General features: G+C 37.5%; 1 protein-coding gene across 1 annotated transcript in view; it reads right to left on the reverse strand.

Annotated features, from left to right (window-relative positions):
- The window catches only part of LOC128641613 (uncharacterized), a 116,602-nt gene that overhangs the window by 39,987 nt on the left and 57,665 nt on the right, over positions 1-18,950 (reverse strand). Inside the window, exons 7-8 of the mRNA XM_053694151.1 lie at positions 5,723-5,830; positions 804-830 (exon numbers count right to left, since the gene is read on the reverse strand). Of these exons, the coding sequence (XP_053550126.1) occupies positions 804-830; positions 5,723-5,830 (135 nt within the window). The remainder of the gene's footprint in view (positions 1-803; positions 831-5,722; positions 5,831-18,950) is intronic.

Here is an 18,950-nt window from a genome sequence, read left to right on the forward strand (position 1 = left end):
AAGCTGTTTAAAATTGTATGTTCTATCTGAATCATGTAAGAATTTGTTTTTGTGTACTATAAAATGTCACATTTATATCCTATATTCTCTCTACTTGAAACATAACATAAAAAGACTGAACTGAATGAATAATTTTGAAGAAGTTAATAGCTTCACTACTGTAATATGATTTACCCAGTTGTTCTTACCCATATATTTATATAATAACAACTTGATGGCAGAGTATTAAAGAAACATTCTAAATCATCTTTAGAAAACCGTTAGAGTATGTTGTGTTTACATTACTGACCCTAGATTATTATGTGTTTAACCTAAAAATAGAAGTAAAGTAATTGCAGTGATTGGTGAGTGTAACTGACACTCCAGCCTAGCTAACCAATCAGGCTCTGCTCAGGAGATGCAAAGCTTGATGTTCCCAAGCAGGATTTTACCTATGTTTTTAACCCCTTGGTGGTGGATTATCTAGGATCAGCAGGACCTTACATTAGCAAAATGTTGTTTCAATCCTCTACTGAACTAAATGGAAATGAACTTGCTAACACTAGGTGCTAGTCCTTTTAGCCTACACATAATAACATACAGAATGATGTCTGAAAACCTTTGCAGATAAATCATTTGTTAAGCTTTACTAAATAAATAAAATTCTCAAACTTGCATAAATGTAAAAACCATCTATATAATATATATATTTTCTATGTATAATCTCTGACTAGCAGAGCTGTTTAGGCACAAATACACTGAAGGATGTGTAAACTGTACAGAAATGATATTTGGAGGTTAGGTTGGGTGTGCATAGTCATTACCTGTTGCCTGTGCCACTTGGATAATTCCTTGAAAAAAAAAAAAAAGAAAAATCATTCTGTGTACAGCGGTACAATAATAGCTGACCCAAATCAAACAAATCTATTTGTCAATCACAACATGAAAAAACACTGGGAAGGCAACGTCTAAAAATATATTTAGACAGACAAAACAAGTATAGACAGTTCTAGAGATCCAGAGAGAGTGTGTGACTGATGTCAGTAACAGATAAGAATGACACAGCATGTAGGTGGGTCAGAAACTACAGACGCATATTGTACAATATGAGCAGTAATTGAAGCAGAGCATATGTGCTTAACAGCTGTATGTTCTCAAAGATCAGTGACTATTAAGTAGGATTCAATAAATATATAGGGCCTCCATATACCAGAAACTGTTTTATTCAGAAAACCTAGTAGATATGAGAAAAAAACGTTATATTAATCATAATTATAGCAGGGAGATTCCTACAGTTTTAAAATATTACAGGGATATATGTACTATACAAACACGCACACACAAACATACACACACCAACACTAACATACATACACACACTCACACACAGACACTCACATACACATATGCACACTCACATACACACAGACAGACTAACATACATGGACACACACTAACACACATACAAACACACAGTCACTCATAAACACAAACACACACTGACATATACACACACTCACATACATACTTACACACACTCACATACACACACAAACACTAACATACATACACACACACTAACATACATACACACAGACACTCACACACACACTAACATACATGCACACACACTAACACGCATACACACACACAGTCACTCATAAACACAAACACACACTGAAATATACACACACTCACATACATACATACACACACACTCACATACACACACAAACATTAACATACATACACACACAAACATTAACATACATACACACACACTAACATACATACACACAGACACTCACACACACACTAACATACATGCACACACACTAACACGCATACACACACACTCATAAACACACACACTAACATACATATACACTGAGCTCGCATTGAGCTCGCATTCTATTGGCTGATCGGAACAGCCAATAGAATGCGAGCTCAATCTGATTGGCTGATTGGATCAGCCAATCCGATTGAACTTGAATCTGATTGGCTGATTCAATCAGCCAATCAGATTTTTCCTACCTTAATTCCGATTGGCTGATAGAATCCTATCAGCCAATCGGAATTCGAGGGACGCCATCTTGGTTGACGTCATTTAAAGGAACCTTCATTCGGACTTAGGACGTCGTTAGAAGAGGATGGATCCGCGTCGGCTGCTTCAAGATGGTCCCGCTCCACGCCGGATGGAAGAAGATAGAAGATGCCGCTTGGATGAAGATGTTTGCCGGTCCGGATCTCCTCTTGTTGCCGGATAGGATGAAGACTTTGGACCCTCTTCTGGACCTCTTCTTGCCGGATAGGAGGAAGACTTTGGACCCTCTTCTGGACGGATCGGTGATACCCGGCGTGGTGAAGACAAGGTAGGAAGATCTTCAGGGGCTTAGTGTTAGGTTTTTTAAGGGGGGTTTGGGTTAGATTAGGGGTATGTGGGTGGTGGGTTGTAATGTTGGGGGGGGGTATTGTATGTTTATTTAAATGCAAAAGAGCTGTTTTCTTTGGGGCATGCCCCGCAAAAGGCCCTTTTAAGGGCTGGTAAGGTAAAAGAGCTGTTCAATTTTTATTTTGGAATAGGGTAGGGCATTTTTTTATTTTGGGGGGCTTTGTTATTTTTTTAGGGGGCTTAGAGTAGTTGTAATTAGTTTAAAATTCTTGTAATCTTTTTTTATTTTTTGTAATTTAGTGTTTGTTTGTTTTTGTAATTTAGTTTAGTTGATTTAATTGTAGATAATTGTAGATAGTTTATTTAATTAATTTATTGATAGTGTAGTGTTAGGTTTAATTGTAACTTAGGTTAGGATTTATTTTACAGGTAATTTTGTAATTATTTTAACTAGGTAGCTATTAAATAGTTATTAACTATTTAATAGCTATTGTACTTGGTTAAAATAAATACAAAGTTGCCTGTAAAATAAATATTAATCCTAAAATAGCTACAATATAATTATTATTTATATTGTAGCTATATTAGGGTTTATTTTACATGTAAATATTTAGCTTTAAATAGGATTAATTTATTTAATAAGAATTATTTTATTTCATTAGAATAAAATTATATTTAATTTAGGGGGGTGTTAGTGTTAGGGTTAGACTTAGCTTTAGGGGTTAATACATTTATTAGAGTAGCGGTGAGATCCGGTCGGCAGATTAGGGGTTAATAATTGTAGGTAGGTGGGATAACGTAGGTTGCGGCGGTGTACGGAGCGGCAGATTAGGGGTTAAAAATAATATGCAGGGGTCAGTGATAGCGGGGGCAGCAGATTAGGGGTTAATAAGTGTAAGGTTAGGGGTGTTTAGACTCGGGGTACATGTTAGGGTGTTAGGTGCAGACTTAGGAAGTGTTTCCCCATAGGAAACAATGGGGCTGCGTTAGGAGCTGAACGCTGCTTTTTTGCAGGTGTTAGGTTTTTTTTCAGCTCAAACTGCCCCATTGTTTCCTATGGGGGAATCGTGCACGAGCACGTTTTTGAAGCTGGCCGCGTCCGTAAGCACCGCTGGTATTGAGAGTTGCAGTGGCGGTAAATATGCCTGTACGCTCCCTTTTTGGAGCCTATAACGCAGCCCTTCTGAGAACTCTCAATACCAGCGTTATTTAAAAGGTGCGGGGAGAAAAAAGCACGCGTAGCTAATGCACCCCTTTGGCCGCAGAACTCTAAATCTAGGCGTAAGTTTATTGTGTTATCCTATAAAACAAATGGCAAATGACCCCAAACGTTAGTGAATTGAATAGAACTTGTAGCATTCATTCTTAGTGAAACTATGAGCCCATGAATAAACTTTAGCAAATAGATTAGACTTTTATAATTATATTTTATTTCTCTAGCACTGTACTTAAAACAAACATCTAATGTGCATTGTTTTACAGTAGAAATGGCCTTAAAGGGACATTCCAGACAAAGTTAGAATCCACGTGGATGCATTTAAGTTTTAAATATAAACATATGTATATTATACATGTATTAGCAAAAATGCTTCTAATAAAATCTATAGCTGTTTCAAAAGTGTATTAAAGTATGCACCGTGCACCAGCATTTTAAACACAGCACTTGCTGAGAGTGCCTACGGTGCTTGTACCATCTATTGATGACTCAATTTTGTAATTGCTGACATGATACAAGCCCCACTGGTGCTCTGAGCAGCTACAGCATTTTAAAAGAGGGTGCACTGACAATATCTAGCTGTGCTTCACGTGCACGTGCACATGCAGAGAAAAATGTTAACAATAAAACAGTGATAACTTTTACTAGAAGCTTTTTTGTCAGTACATTTAAATTTTGACTGGAATGTCCCTTTAATATCATAACACCAGAAATATTCACAATTCTAGTAAATATTTTGCTTTATCCCAACAGTTTCACCTACATTTTGAGGCATTTTTCAAACTGACTGCTGGATGCCTTGCGTGTATATACTTGTTCCCCTGCCTGTTTCCTGCTGAAAATAGTTCTGTGCAAATACAAATGTGTGTGTATTCAGGATTTATTTTAATGCTAGGAATTAATAAATTATATCTTGTTATTTGTTATTACATGTGATCACTGTTTGTTTTTTAACTCTAGTAATAAATAAAATGTTTAGCACTGCGGTTTTGCATGTTTGTGCCTGTTGGTATGTGTGTGATACGCAAGTTGTTAATGAAATATATCAAACATCTGTAACAATAAAATATATAAAATTATCTAACCAAGTGTGATAATTATTTGTTTTTTTTAACACTAATAATTAATAAAATATTGACTTTGGTGTTTGTTTAAATTTTGGTAAAAAAATAATAAACTATATAAAAGTGTATGTGTGTGCTATTGTGATATGATTTTTAAAAAACAGTAATATAAAAATACAAATTAAATTGAGTTTGAATAAACTGTATAGGCAGTCCCCAGGTTACGAACAACATATTTTCTGTATGTTTGTTCTTAAAGGGACACTGAACCCAAATTTTTTCTTTTGTGATTCAGATAGAGCATGCAATTTTAAGCAACTTTCTAATTTACTCCTATTATCATTTTTTCTTCATTCTTTTCATATCTTTATTTGAAAAAGAAGGCATCTAAGCTTTTTTTTTTTATTCAGACCTCTGGACAGCACTTTTTCATTGGTGGGTGAATTTATCCACCAATCAGCAAGGACAACCCAGGTTGTTCACCAAAAATGGGCCGGCATCTAAACTTACATTCTTGCATTTCAAATAAAGATACCAAGAGAATTAAGAAAATTTGATAATAGGAGTAAATTAGAAAGTTGCTTAAAATTTCATGCTCTATCTGAATCCAGAAAGAAAAAAATTTGGGTTCAGTGTCCCTTTAAGTTGAATTTGTATGTAAGTTGGAGCAGGCACTTGTTTTAGGTGAAACTCTAGACAAACATTTTTTTAGTTTTGGATAGCATAGGGACAAGTTTGTTTCGCTAGCTGTGCCCCTGTTCAGCAAATTTCACATCACTTTCTGTCCTTGTGACAATTGGATTTAGAGTATTTTGGGTTATCCTGGAAAGAAGAATTGGCGATAAAGCTCTATTTTCTCAGTTTGTCAGTACGAGTTGTACTTAAGTCGGATGTCTGTAACCCGGGGACTGCCTGTATTCAACAAACCTACACACAATATATAAAAACCCTACACGTTTATTAACACAAGCAGACCTACTATTTTACCTGTATGACTATCTATTCATATTTGTTTACTACAAACAACATTATCACTGTTTATAAGGTGTATAAACCTTTTATATTACTTACCCAATATTAACAGACATAGTCCAGCAAGTGTATTTTGTTCCATTGTATTTTTGACCTGAGAAATGATTTGTCCTTTACACAGCACCGGAGACTCAGGTCTGCTATGTCCTCTAGCCCAAAGAAATTATGTTTTCTTTCACAAAAAAGTGAATTCTTGGCAAGTAGAGTTATTCCTTATTGCAAAGATAGGTATATGAACAGCACAGATGTGAGTGTTGCCTTGGAGAGCAAGACTGAACTTATGTTATGTTGTGATCTTTAACACTGACCCACAAAGCAGAAATACCTGTTTGTGTAGTCAGGACTCCTCTATATTCATTATTGTATATTGGCTTAGATCTATACTATGCAAATACTCCAGCACCTGAGTTTCACTCACATACCTGCATTGTTGTTACAATACCCTAAACAATGAAACTCTCCAGAACATCTTGCCTAGGAGCAAAACTATAAGTGACCTTTATTGACACAAACTGCTCACCAGAAACTGGGTATTTTCACAATATTTTGTCCTTTAAATCATTACCTAAAATTAGTAAAACTTCAGGAAATGATGTTGAGAAAAGTAAACAAAAAAGAAAAATATGAATGAACCATCCAAGCAAATCTTAACATTTTGTTAATGTGTGAGTCAGAGATGAAACAATAGTGTATAAAAATAGACATCTTGTCAGTGTCACGTGTATAGAACATAGATTTTAAAGTCAGATAAGAAACTGAAGTCTCATATTCTCTTATTTATCATGATATCCATATGCGTGTCACATGCATTATTGTATTCTCTTATAGTATTATATCTATATGTGTATCACAGACATAGGGGCCGATTTATCATCGGTCTGTCCGACATGATCCGTTAGCGGATCATGTCCGACAGACATCAATAAATGCCGACAGCATACGCTGTCGGCATTTACCATTGCACAATCAGTTCTTGTGAACTGCTTGTGCAATGCCGGTCAGTAGCAGGGCGTGTCAATAAGCCTGATCGTATGAGATTGGGCAGATTGATGTCCGCAGCATCAGAGCAGGCGGACTCATTTTGGAGCAGCGGTCTTAAGACCTTGATAAATCGGCCCCATAGTATTGTATCTATATGTGTATCACAGACATTGGCCTCTAGTTATCAACGTGTCTACTTACCTGGCATCGCCGGCCCCAATACGTTCGCCTAAGCTCGCCTCACATCGCCGCCGCAGACCTGAATACGTTCGTCAAAGTTATCAAAAAAGCTGTCAAAAAGCCGAGCACCAAGTACGGGGCGATGAGCAGCGGACTGTGATAGTTATCACTCATCCGATCTTGCTGCTCTTCGGCTTTTTTACAGCTTTATTGATAAGCTGTCACTAAGCAGCCACACTAACTATACTATGCTACCCCCTATACCGGTGCCCACGGAGCCCCGCGCAACTAAATAAAGTTATTAACCCCTAATCTGCCGCTCCTAGACCCCGCCAAAACTATAATAAATATATTAACCCCTAAACCACCGCTCCCGGACCCCGCCGCAAACTATATTAAACTTATTAACCCCTAATCTGCCCCCCTACACCGTCGCCACCTATAATAGATTTATTAACCCCTATCCTGACCCCCCTATACCGCCGCCACCTATAATAAAATTATTAACCCCTAAACCTAAGTCTAACCCTAACACCCCCCTAACTTAAATATTAATTAAATAAATCTAAATAAATATCACTCTTATTAAATTAGTTATTCCTATTTAAAACTAAATACAGGAAGCCCTCAGTTTACGCCGGGGTTAGGTTCCAGGAGGAATGGTTGTAAATCGAAACCGTTGTAAATTAAAACCCAGTTTATAATGTAAGTCAATGGGAAGTGAGGGAGTTAGGTTCCAGGTCCCTCTCAAAATTGTCATAAGTAACACCTAATACATTACTTTTAAAGCTTTGAAATGAAGACTTTAAATGCTAAACAGCATTATAAACCTAAAAATATAGATTGTATCATCAGCAAACTAAGTTTAATGAACAAAAACATTTGTTAAACATCACCTAATAAAATAATCACACAACAGACTGCATCATCATCAAACTAAGTTTAATGAACAAAAACATTTTTTTACTTGCATTTTTCTGCAATCAGTTCTCTCTCACCTATTCTATGCATTTCAATCTGCAGTGATTAATAAGCAGTTAGGCACCCTCACCTCAAGCAGCTGGACAGGAAGATAATAGGGAAGTGCCTGCTAAAACTTGTTGCTCGATAGATCTGGTCTGATCTGTGTATACAGATCAATTTAAGGCTGTTAAGTTGCATAACTTTGCTGCAAAACAAGCGGACAGCTCCACCTACTGGCTATTTTAATTAGTGCATTGCTTTCCAAAAGCTTTTCAATAGCAGCCACATGACTGAAAAAAAAGGTTGTTATTCTGAAACGGCGCAAATTGAACCAGCGTAAACCGAGGGCCACCTGTACATACCTATAAAATAAACCCTAATATAGCTACAATATTACTAATAATTATATTGTAGCTATTTTAGGATTTATTTTTATTTTACAGGCAAATATCAATTTATTTTAACTAGGCACAATAGCTATTAAATAGTTATTAACTATTTAATAGCTTTCTAGTTAAAATAAAGACAAATTTACCTGTAAAATAAAAACTAACCTAAGTTACAATTAAACCTAACACTACACTATCATTAACTAAATTATTCCTATTTAAAAATAATTACTTACCTGTAAAATAAACCCTAAGATAGTTACAATATAACTAATAATTACATTGTAGCTATCTTAGGATTTATATTTATTTTACAGGTAACTTTGTATTTATTTTAACTAGGTACAATAGTTATTAAAATAAAAATATGCCCTACCCTATTCTAAATTACGAAAGTTAACAGCTCCATTACCTTACCAGCCCTTAAAAGGGCCTTTTGCGGGGCATGCCCCAAAGTATTCAGCTCTTTTGCATGTTAAAAAAAATACAAACCCACCACCCACATACCCCTACTCTAACCCACCCAATCCCCCCTTAAAAAAACCTAACACTATCCCCCTGAAGATCGCGGAGCGGAGCCATCTTCAAAGCAGCCGACGCAGAGCCATCTTCATCCACCGACGCCTACTCGCCGAATAAATATTCCTTTAAGTGACGTCATCCAAGATGGCGTCCCTCGAATTCCGATTGGATTCTATCAGCCAATCGGAATTAAGGTAGGAAAAATCTGATTGGCTGATCCAATCAGCCAATCAGATTCAAGTTCAATCCAATTGGCTGATCCAATCAGCCAATCAGATTGAGCTCGCATTCTATTGGCTGTTCCAATCAGCCAATAGAATGCAAGCTCAATCTGATTGGCTGATTGGATCAGCCAATCAGATTTTTCCTACCTTAATTCCTATTGGCTGATAGAATCCAATCAGCCAATCGGAATTCGAGGGACGCCATCTTGGATGACGTCACTTAAAGGAATATTCATTCAGCGAGTAGGCGTCGGTGGATGAAGATGGCTCCGCGTCGGCTGCTTTGAAGATGGCTCCGCTCCACTCCGGATGGATGAAGATTGAAGACGCCGCATGGATGAAGACTTCTATTAGATGGAAGACCTCTTCAGCGCCCCTTGGATGAAGACTTCGGCCGCTGCGGATGTCCTCTTCTGTTCCATCGGTGGTCGGCTGGCTGAAGACGGATAAAGGTAGGATGATCTTCAGGGAGGTAGTGTTAGGTTTATTTAAGGGGGGATTGGGTGGGTTAGAGTAGGGGTATGTGGGTGGTGGGTTTCAATGTTGAGGGGGGTTGTATTTTTTTTTAAAATGCAAAAGAGCTGAATACTTTGGGGCATGCCCTGCAAAAGGCCCTTTTAAGGGCTGGTAAGGTAATAGAGCTGTTAACTTTCGTAATTTAGAATAGGGTAGAGCATTTTTTTATTTTGGGGGGCTTTGTTATTTTATTAGGGGGCTTAGATTAGGTGTAATTAGCTTAAAAATCTTGTAATATTTTTTTATTTTTTGTAACTTAGTTTTTTTTTTGTACTTTAGTTAGTTTATTTAATTGTATTTAATTGTAGGTATTTGTAGTTAATTAATTTAATTTATTTAATGATAGTGTAGTGTTAGGTTTAATTGTAACTTAGGTTAGGATTTATTTTACAGGTAATTTTGTATTTCTTTTAGCTAGGTAGTTATTAAATAGTTAATAACTATTTAATAACTATTCTACCAAGTTAAAATAAATACAAAGTTACCTGTAAAATAAATATAAATCCTAAGATAGCTACAATGTAATTATTAATTACATTGTAGCTATCTTAGGGTTTATTTTACAGGTAAGTATTTAGTTTTAAATAGGAATAATTTATTTAATAATAGTGTAGTGTTAGGTGTAATTGTAACTTAGGTTAGTTTTTATTTTACAGGTAAATTTGTCTTTATTTTAACTAGGTAGCTATTAAATAGTTAATAACTATTTAAAAGCTATTGTGCCTAGTTAAAATAAATTCAAATTTCCCTGTAAAATAAAAATAAATCCTAAAATAGCTACAATGTAACTATTAGTAATATTGTAGCTATATTAGGGTTTATTTTATAGGTAAGTATTTAGTTTTAAATAGGATTAATTTAGTTAAAAATAGTAATTTTATTTAGATTTATTAAAATAATATTTAAGTTAGGGGGGTGTTAGGGTTAGGGTTAGACTTAGGTTTAGGGGTTAATTAGTTTAATATAGATGGCGGCGGTATAGGGAGGGCAGGATAGGGGTTAATAAATTTATTATAGGTGGCGACGGTGTAGGGGGGGCAGATTAGGGGTTAATAAGTTTAATATAGGTTGCGGCGGGGTCCGGGAGTGGCGGTTTAGGGGTTAAACTATTTATTTTGTTGCGGCGGGGTACAGGATCGGCAGGATAGGGGTTAATAAATTTATTATAGATGGCGGCGGAATAGGGGGGGCAGGATAGGGGTTAATAGGTATTATGTAGGTGGCAGCGGGGTCTGGGAGCGGCGGTTTAGGGGTTAATAAGTTTATTAGAGTGGTGGCGGGCTCCGGGAGCGGCGGTTTAGGGGGTAAAACATTTATTTAGTTGCGGCAGTGTAGGGGGGGCAGATTAGGGGTGTTTAGACTCGGGGTACATGTTAGGGTGTTAGGTGTAGACACTTCCCATAGGAATCAATGGGATGTCGGGCAGCAGCGAACATGAACTTTCGCTATGGTCAGATTCCTATGGGATCCGCCGCCTGATTGAAAACCAGGTACGCTGGGCCGGAAAAGTGCCGAGCGTACCTGCTAGTCATTTGATAACTAGCAAAAGTAGTCAGATTGTGCCGAACTTGCGTTCAGAACATCTGGAGTGACGTAAGAATCGTTCTGTGTCGGACTGAGTCCGGCGGATCGTAGCTTACAAAATTCTACTTTTCCCGGTGTGTAGGGCTTGATAACTTAGGCGAATCAGCCTCGCCACAAATACGCTGCGGAATTCCAGCGTATTTGAGGTTGACGGCTTGATAACTAGAGGCCATGGTATCATATCTATATGTGTATCACAGGCATAGTATTATATCTATATGTGTATCACAGGCATAGTATCATTTCTATATGTGTATCACAGGCATAGTATCATATCTATATGTGTATCACAGGCATAGTATTGTATCTATATGTGTATCACATACATAGTATTGTATCTATATGTGTATCACAGGCATAGTATTGTATCTATATGTGTATCACAGGCATAGTATCATATCTATATGTGTATCAAAGGCATAGTATCATATCTATGTGTGTATCACAGGCATAGTAGTATATCTATATGTGTATCACAGGCATAGTATTATATCTATATGTGTATCACAGAAATAGGGGGGTAGTTATCAAGCCGTCAACTTTTCTGACTTCGCCGGCCCAATACGCCCGCCTAAGCTCGCCTACCTTCGCCGCCGCGGACCTGAAAAAATACGCCTAAGTTATCAAAAAAAGCTGTCAAAAAGCCGCGGGGCGATGAGCAGCGGACTGTGAGAGTTATCACACATCCGATCTCGCTGCTCTTCGGCTGTTTGACAGCTTTCTTGCTAGCCTGTCACTAAGCACTCACACTAAACTACACTGTTCTACCCCCTATACCGGCGCCCCCGGAGCCCCCCGCAACTAAATAAAGTTACTAACCCCTAAACCGCCGCTCCTAGACCCCGCCGCAAGTCTTATAAATGTATTAACCCCTAAACCGCCGCTCCCGGACACCGCTGCCACCTACATTATACCTAGTAACCCCTATCCTGCCCCCCCTATACCGCCGCCCTCTGTAATAAAGTTATTAACCCCTATCCTGCTGATCCCGCACCTTGCCGCAAATAAATAGTTTAACCCCTAAACCGCCGCTCCCTGAACCCGCCGCAACCTATATTAAATTTATTAACCCCTATCCTGCCCCCCCTACACCGCCGCCACTGTAATAAATTTATTAACCCCTAAACCTAAGTCTAACACTAACCCTAACTCCCCCCTAACTTAAATATTAATTAAATAAATCTAAATCATATTTATATTATTAACTAAGTTAATCCTATTTAAAACTAAATACTTACCTATAAAATAAACCCTAATATAGCTACAATATAAATAATAATTATATTGTAGCTATTTTAGGATTTATTTTTATTTTACAGGTACCTTTCAATTTATTTTAACTAGGTACAATAGCTATTAAATAGTTATTAACTATTTAATAGCTACCTAGCTAAAATAAAGAGAAATTTACCTGTAAAATAAATCCTAACCTAAGTTACAATTACACCTAACACTACACTATACTTTAATAAATTATTCCTATTTAAAACTAAATACTTACCTGTAAAATAAACCCTAAGATAGCTACAATGTAATTCATAATTACATTGTAGCTATTTTAGGATTTATATTTATTTTACAGGTAACTTTGTATTTATTTTAGCTAGTTAGAATAGTTATTAAATAGTTATTAACTATTTAATAACTACCTAGCTAAAAGAAATACAAAATTACCTGTAAAATAAATCCTAACCTAAGTTACAATTAAACCTAACACTACACTATCATTAAATTAATTAATTAAACTACCTACAAATAACTACAATTAAATACAATTACATAAACTAACTAAAGTACAAAAAATAAAAAAAGCTGTTACAAAAAATAAAAAAAAAGTTACAAACATTTAAAAACATATTACAACAATTTTAAGCTACTTACACCTAATCTAAGCCCCCTAATAAAATAACAACCCCCCCCCAAAATAAAAAAAATGCCCTACCCTATTCTACATTAAAAAAGTTCAAAGCTCTTTTAACTTACCAGCCCTTAAAAGGGCCTTTTGTGGGGGCATGCCCCAAAGTTCAGCTCTTTTGCCTGTAAAAGAAAAATACAACCCCCCCAACATTAAAACCCACCACCCACATACCCCTAATCTAACCCAAACCCCCCTTAAAATAACCTAACACTAATCCCCTGAAGATCATCCTACCTTTAGTTGTCTTCACTCAGCCGAGCCACCGATGGAACTGAAGAGGACATCCGGACCGGCAGAAGTTATCCTCCAAGGGGCGCTGAAGAAATCTTCCATCCGATGAAGTGATCCTCCAAGCGGCGCTGAAGAAATCTTCCATCCGGGCGAGGTCATCTTCCAAGAGGCGCTGAAGAAGTCTTCTATCCGGGCGAGGTCATCGTCGAAGCCGGGTCTTGAATCTTCATCCCGCCGACGCGGAACATCCTCCTTTCCCGACGAACTACCGACGAATGAAGGCTCCTTTAAGGGACGTCATCCAAGATGGCGTCCCTTGAATTCTGATTGGCTGATAGGATTCTATCAGCCAATCGGAATTAAGGTAGGAAAAATCTGATTGGCTGATGGAATCAGCCAATCAGATTCAAGTTCAATCCGATTGGCTGATCCAATCAGCCAATCAGATTGAGCTCGCATTCTATTGGCTGATCGGAACAGCCAATAGAATGCGAGCTCAATCTGATTGGCTGATTGGATCAGCCAATCGGATTGAACTTGAATCTGATTGGCTGATTCCATCAGCCAATCAGATTTTTCCTACCTTAATTCCGATTGGCTGATAGAATCCTATCAGCCAATCGGAATTCAAGGGACGCCATCTTGGATGACGTCCCTTAAAGGAGCCTTCATTCGTCGGTAGTTCGTCGGGAAAGGAGGATGTTCCGCGTCGGCGGGATGAAGATTCAAGACCTGGCTTGGAAGATGACATCGCAAGGATAGAAGACCTCTTCAGAGCCTCTTGGAAGATGACATCACCCAGATCGAAGACTTCTTCAGCGCCGCCTGGATGATGACTTCATCGGATGGAAGATTTCTTCAGCGCCGCTTGGAGGATTAACTTCTTCCGCTCCGGATGTCCACTTCGGTTCCATCGCTGCTCGGCTGAGTGAAGACGACTCAAGGTAGGATGATCTTCAGGGGATTAGTGTTAGGTTTTTGTAAGGGGGGTTTGGGTTAGATTAGGGGTATGTGGGTGGTGGGTTTTAATGTTGGGGGGGGTTGTATTTTTCTTTTACAGGCAAAAGAGCTGAACTTTTTGGGGCATGCCCCCACAAATGGCCCTTTTAAGGGCTGGTAAGGTAAAAGAGCTTTGAACTTTATTTAATTTAGAATAGGGTAGGGCATTTTTTTATTTTGGGGGGGTTTGTTATTTTATTAGGGGGCTTAGATTAAAATTGTTGTAATATTTTTAAAATGTTTGTAACTTATTTTTTTATTTTTTGTAACTTAGCTTTTTTTATTTTTTGTACTTTAGTTAGTTTATGTAATTGTATTTAATTGTAGTTATTTGTAGGTAGTTTATTTAATTAATTTAATGATAGTGTAGTATTAGGTTTAATTGTAACTTAGGTTAGGATTTATTTTACAGGTAATTTTGTATTTCTTTTAGCTAGTTAGTTATTAAATAGTTAATAACTATTTAATAACTATTCTAACTAGCTAAAATAAATACAAAGTTACCTGTAAAATAAATATAAATCCTACAATAGCTACAATGTAATTATTAATTACATTGTAGCTATCTTAGGGTTTATTTTACAGATAAGTATTTAGTTTTAAATAGGAATAATTTATTAAAGTATAGTGTAGTGTTAGGTGTAATTGTAACTTAGGTTAGTTTTTATTTTACAGGTAAATTTCTCTTTATTTTAGCTAGGTAAGCTATTAAATAGTTAATAACTATTTAATAGCTATTGTACCTAGTTAAAATAAATTGAAAGTTGCCTGTAAAATAAAATAAAATCCTAAGATAGCTAGAATATAATTATTATTTATATTGTAGCTATATTAGGGTTTATTTTAAAGGTAAGTATTTAGTTTTAAATAGGATTAATTTAGTTAATAATAGAAATATGATTTAGATTTATTTAATTAATATTTAAGTTAGGGGGGTGTTAGGGTTAGTGTTAGACTTAGGTTTAGGGGTTAATAATTTTATTACAGTGGCGGCGGTGTAGTGGGGGGCAGGATAGGGGTTAATAAATTTATTATGGGTGACGACGGTGTAGGGGGGGCAGGATAGGGGTTAATACATTTAATATAGGTTGCGGCGGGTTCAGGGAGCGGCGGTTTAGGGGTTAAACTATTTATTTAGTTGCGGCGAGGTGCGGGATCAGCAGGATAGGGGTTAATAATTTTATTATAGGTGGAGACGGTATAGGGGGGGCAGGATAGGGGTTAATACATTTAATATAGGTTGCGGCGGGTTCAGGGAGCGGCGGTTTAGGGGTTAATACATTTATTATAGTTGCGGTGGGCTCCGGGAGCGGCGGTTTAGGGGATAATATGTATAGAGTAGCTTGCGGTGGGCTCCGGGAGCGGCGGTTTAGGGGGTAATAACTTTATTTAGTTGCGGCGGTGTAGGGGGGACAGATTAGTGGTGTTTAGACTCGGGGTACATGTTAGGGTGTTAGGTGTAGACAGCTCCCATAGGAATGAATGGGATGTCTGGCAGCAGCGAACTTGTACTTTCGCTATGGTCAGACTCCCATTGATTCCTATGGGATCCGCCGCCTCCAGGGGTGGCGGTTTGAAAACCAGGTACGCTGGGCCGGAAAAGTGGCGAGCGTACCTGCTAGTCATTTGATAACTAGCAAAAGTAGTCAGATTGTGCCGCACTTGTGTGCGGAACATCTGGAGTGACGTAAGAATCGATCTGTGTCGGACTGAGTCCGGCGGATCGAAGCTTATGTCACAAAATTCTACTTTTGCCGGTCTGGAGCCTTTGATAACTAAGGCGAATCAGCCTCGCCACAAATACGCTGCGGAATTCCAGCGTATTTGAGGTTGACGGCTTGATAACTAGGCCCCATAGTATTGTATCTATATGTGTATCACAGACATAGTATTGTATCTATATGTGTATCACAGGTATAGCATTGTATCTATATGTGTATCACAGACAAAGTATTGTATCTATATGTGCATCACAGGCATAGTATTGTATCTATATGTGTATCACAGACATAGTATTATATCTATATGTGTATCACAGGCATAGTATTCTATCTATATTTGTATCACAGGCATAGTATCATATCTATATGTGTATCACAGGCATAGTATCATATCTATATGTGTATCACAGGCATAGTAGTATATCTATATGTGTATCACAGGCATAGTATTATATCTATATGTGTATCACAGACATAGTATTGTATCTATATGTGTATCACAGAAATAGTATTGTATCTATATGTGTATCACAGACATAGTATTGTATCTATATGTGTATCACAGGTATAGCATTGTATCTATATGTGTATCACAGACAAAGTATTGTATCTATATGTGTATCACAGGCATAGTATTGTATCTATATTTATTTATTTATTTATTTATTTATAAAATATTTTACCAGGAAGGATACATTGAGATTTCTCTCATTTTCAAGTATGTCCTGGGATCACAAAACATTGCATTGATACAATAGGGTACAATAAAATACAAAAACAATAATAAAAATACACATTATATGCAAACATTTAACATAGAGCAGGTATGAAATATTTAACCATGATAGGAGCATTCTGTTTTGAGATATGTATAGAGGGATCTCTTAAAGGATTTTAGGCTTGGGGAAGTTTTTAAAGTGTGAGGGAGGTCATTCCATAATTGTGGCGCTCTGTAGGAAAAGGAGGATCGAGCTGCTTTTTTTTTGTATTGAGGCAAGCTAAATAATGTGCTGTTATTGGATCGGAGGTTATAGGAGGTGGGAATAGCAGGGGAGAGCATTCTGCTCAGGTAGGGTGGGAGCTTCCCAGAAAGGCTCTTAAAGACAAGGCAGGAAAGATGGAGGGTGCGTCTGGATTCCAGCGACAGCCAGTTTAGTTCTTTTAGCATGTCACAATGGTGGGTCCTGTAGTTACATTGTAGCACAAAGCGGCAGAGCGAGTTATATAACGTATTTAGTTTATTAAGGTGAGTTTGCGGAGCAGGTGCATATACTATGTCCCCATAATCCAAGATAGGCATCAGCATTTGCTGTACAATCTTTTCCTTTACTGTAGGGCTGAGGCAAGATTTGTTTCTGTACAGGGCACCTAGTTTTGGATAAAGTTTAGAGGCAATTTTTTCTATGTGGAGTCCAAAAGATAGATTGGGGTCTAACAACATACCTAAGTATTTAAAAGAGTGGACTGCGGTCAGCGTGCAATTCGATTTTGTTTTGATGCGAAGATGGGAATTTTGTAATTTATGTATTTTAGGTCCCGTTCCAAAGATCATTGTGACCGTTTTGTCAGTGTTTAGGAAGAGTTTGTTTTTTGAGATCCACTTTTCTACCTCTGTGAACTGGTCTTGGAGCACTGTTTCAAGCTGCAGCAGATCAGATTTGTTTGCATAGATTACCGTGTCGTCTGCGTACATGTGTACAGTTGAGGATTTGCAGACATTAGGCAAATCATTTATAAATAATGTGAATAGTAGGGGGCCGAGAATGGAACCTTGGGGAACACCACACGTGACTGGGAGAGGGAGGGAGTCACTGTTAGAGACAGAGACATATTGTGATCGATCCGATACATATGATTTAAACCAGGTTAATGGGTGATCAGCAATACCAGAGTTTTTTAGTTTGAGAAGTAGTAGGTCATGGTCCACTGTGTCAAAAGCCTTTGCAAAATCAAGGAAAATAGCTCCAGTTAGGTCTCCTTGTTCCATGGCAGTTTGGATGTCGTTGCAAACTTTTAGGAGGGCAGTTGTAGTGGAGTGATTTGGTCTGAAACCTGATTGATCAGGGGTCAGATAGTTAGAAAGTTGATAATACTCGCATAATTGCGTATGGACGCATTTTTCTAGAATTTTTGACAATACAGGGAGCAGTGATATAGGACGATAGTTAGAAACCAAGGTTAACTCTCCACTTTTATGAATAGGCACTACTCTTGCAGTTTTCCAGAGTTTGGGTATGTATCCAGACACCAAGGATTCGTTAATTAGGGTTGCAACAGGCTTAGCAATTGCCGGCGCACTGAGCTTCAACAGCATTGCTGGGATTTGATCAGGTCCTGACTGGTTTTTCATTTTTAGATTATCGAGGTGTTTCTTAATGACATTGAAGGGTACAGGTCTAAAATTGAACTTTTCTATATTGGGTCTTTGCTGTTTTAGTGGGGCCTGATCCACATTTGTAGCTTCAGGATGTGTGCCATTTATTAGTTTGTCAATCAGGGTGGTGGAGCATCCTACAAAATAATTGTTAAAGGCATTTGCTACTTCTAAGGGGAGTTGCAGGTTTTGGTTATCCACATTGACAGTGGAGGGTTGGGAGTGGATTGGTGGATTTTGTAAGTTATTTATGAGTTTCCAAAACTTTCTAGGGTTACATATATTATTGTTCAGATTTTCACAGAAATATTGCGCCTTAGCCAATTTTGTTTGTTTAGTACATATATTTCGCCAATTTCTATATACACAGTGATCATTCATAGAGCCAGTATGCTTGAACTTTGACCACAATGAATCCCGAAATTGGTACATTTGAATGAGGTCAGCTGTGATCCAATTCAAGTGTGCTCCTTTTACTCTCACCTTACGCAGCGGCGCATGTAAATTCCAAACTTGTAGGAGTTCAGACTGAAAGAATTCAACTGCAGAGTCTAGATCTGGGATTAGGTTTAATCTGTGCCAGGGGAGGTTCTTGATGTCATTTAGAAATGATTGAAGATTAAATTTTTTGAAGGACCTGGTGATTTTAACCTTGGGAGAGGATT

Source organism: Bombina bombina, chromosome 11, assembly GCF_027579735.1.
Source record: "Bombina bombina isolate aBomBom1 chromosome 11, aBomBom1.pri, whole genome shotgun sequence".
Lineage (NCBI taxonomy): Eukaryota > Metazoa > Chordata > Amphibia > Anura > Bombinatoridae > Bombina > Bombina bombina.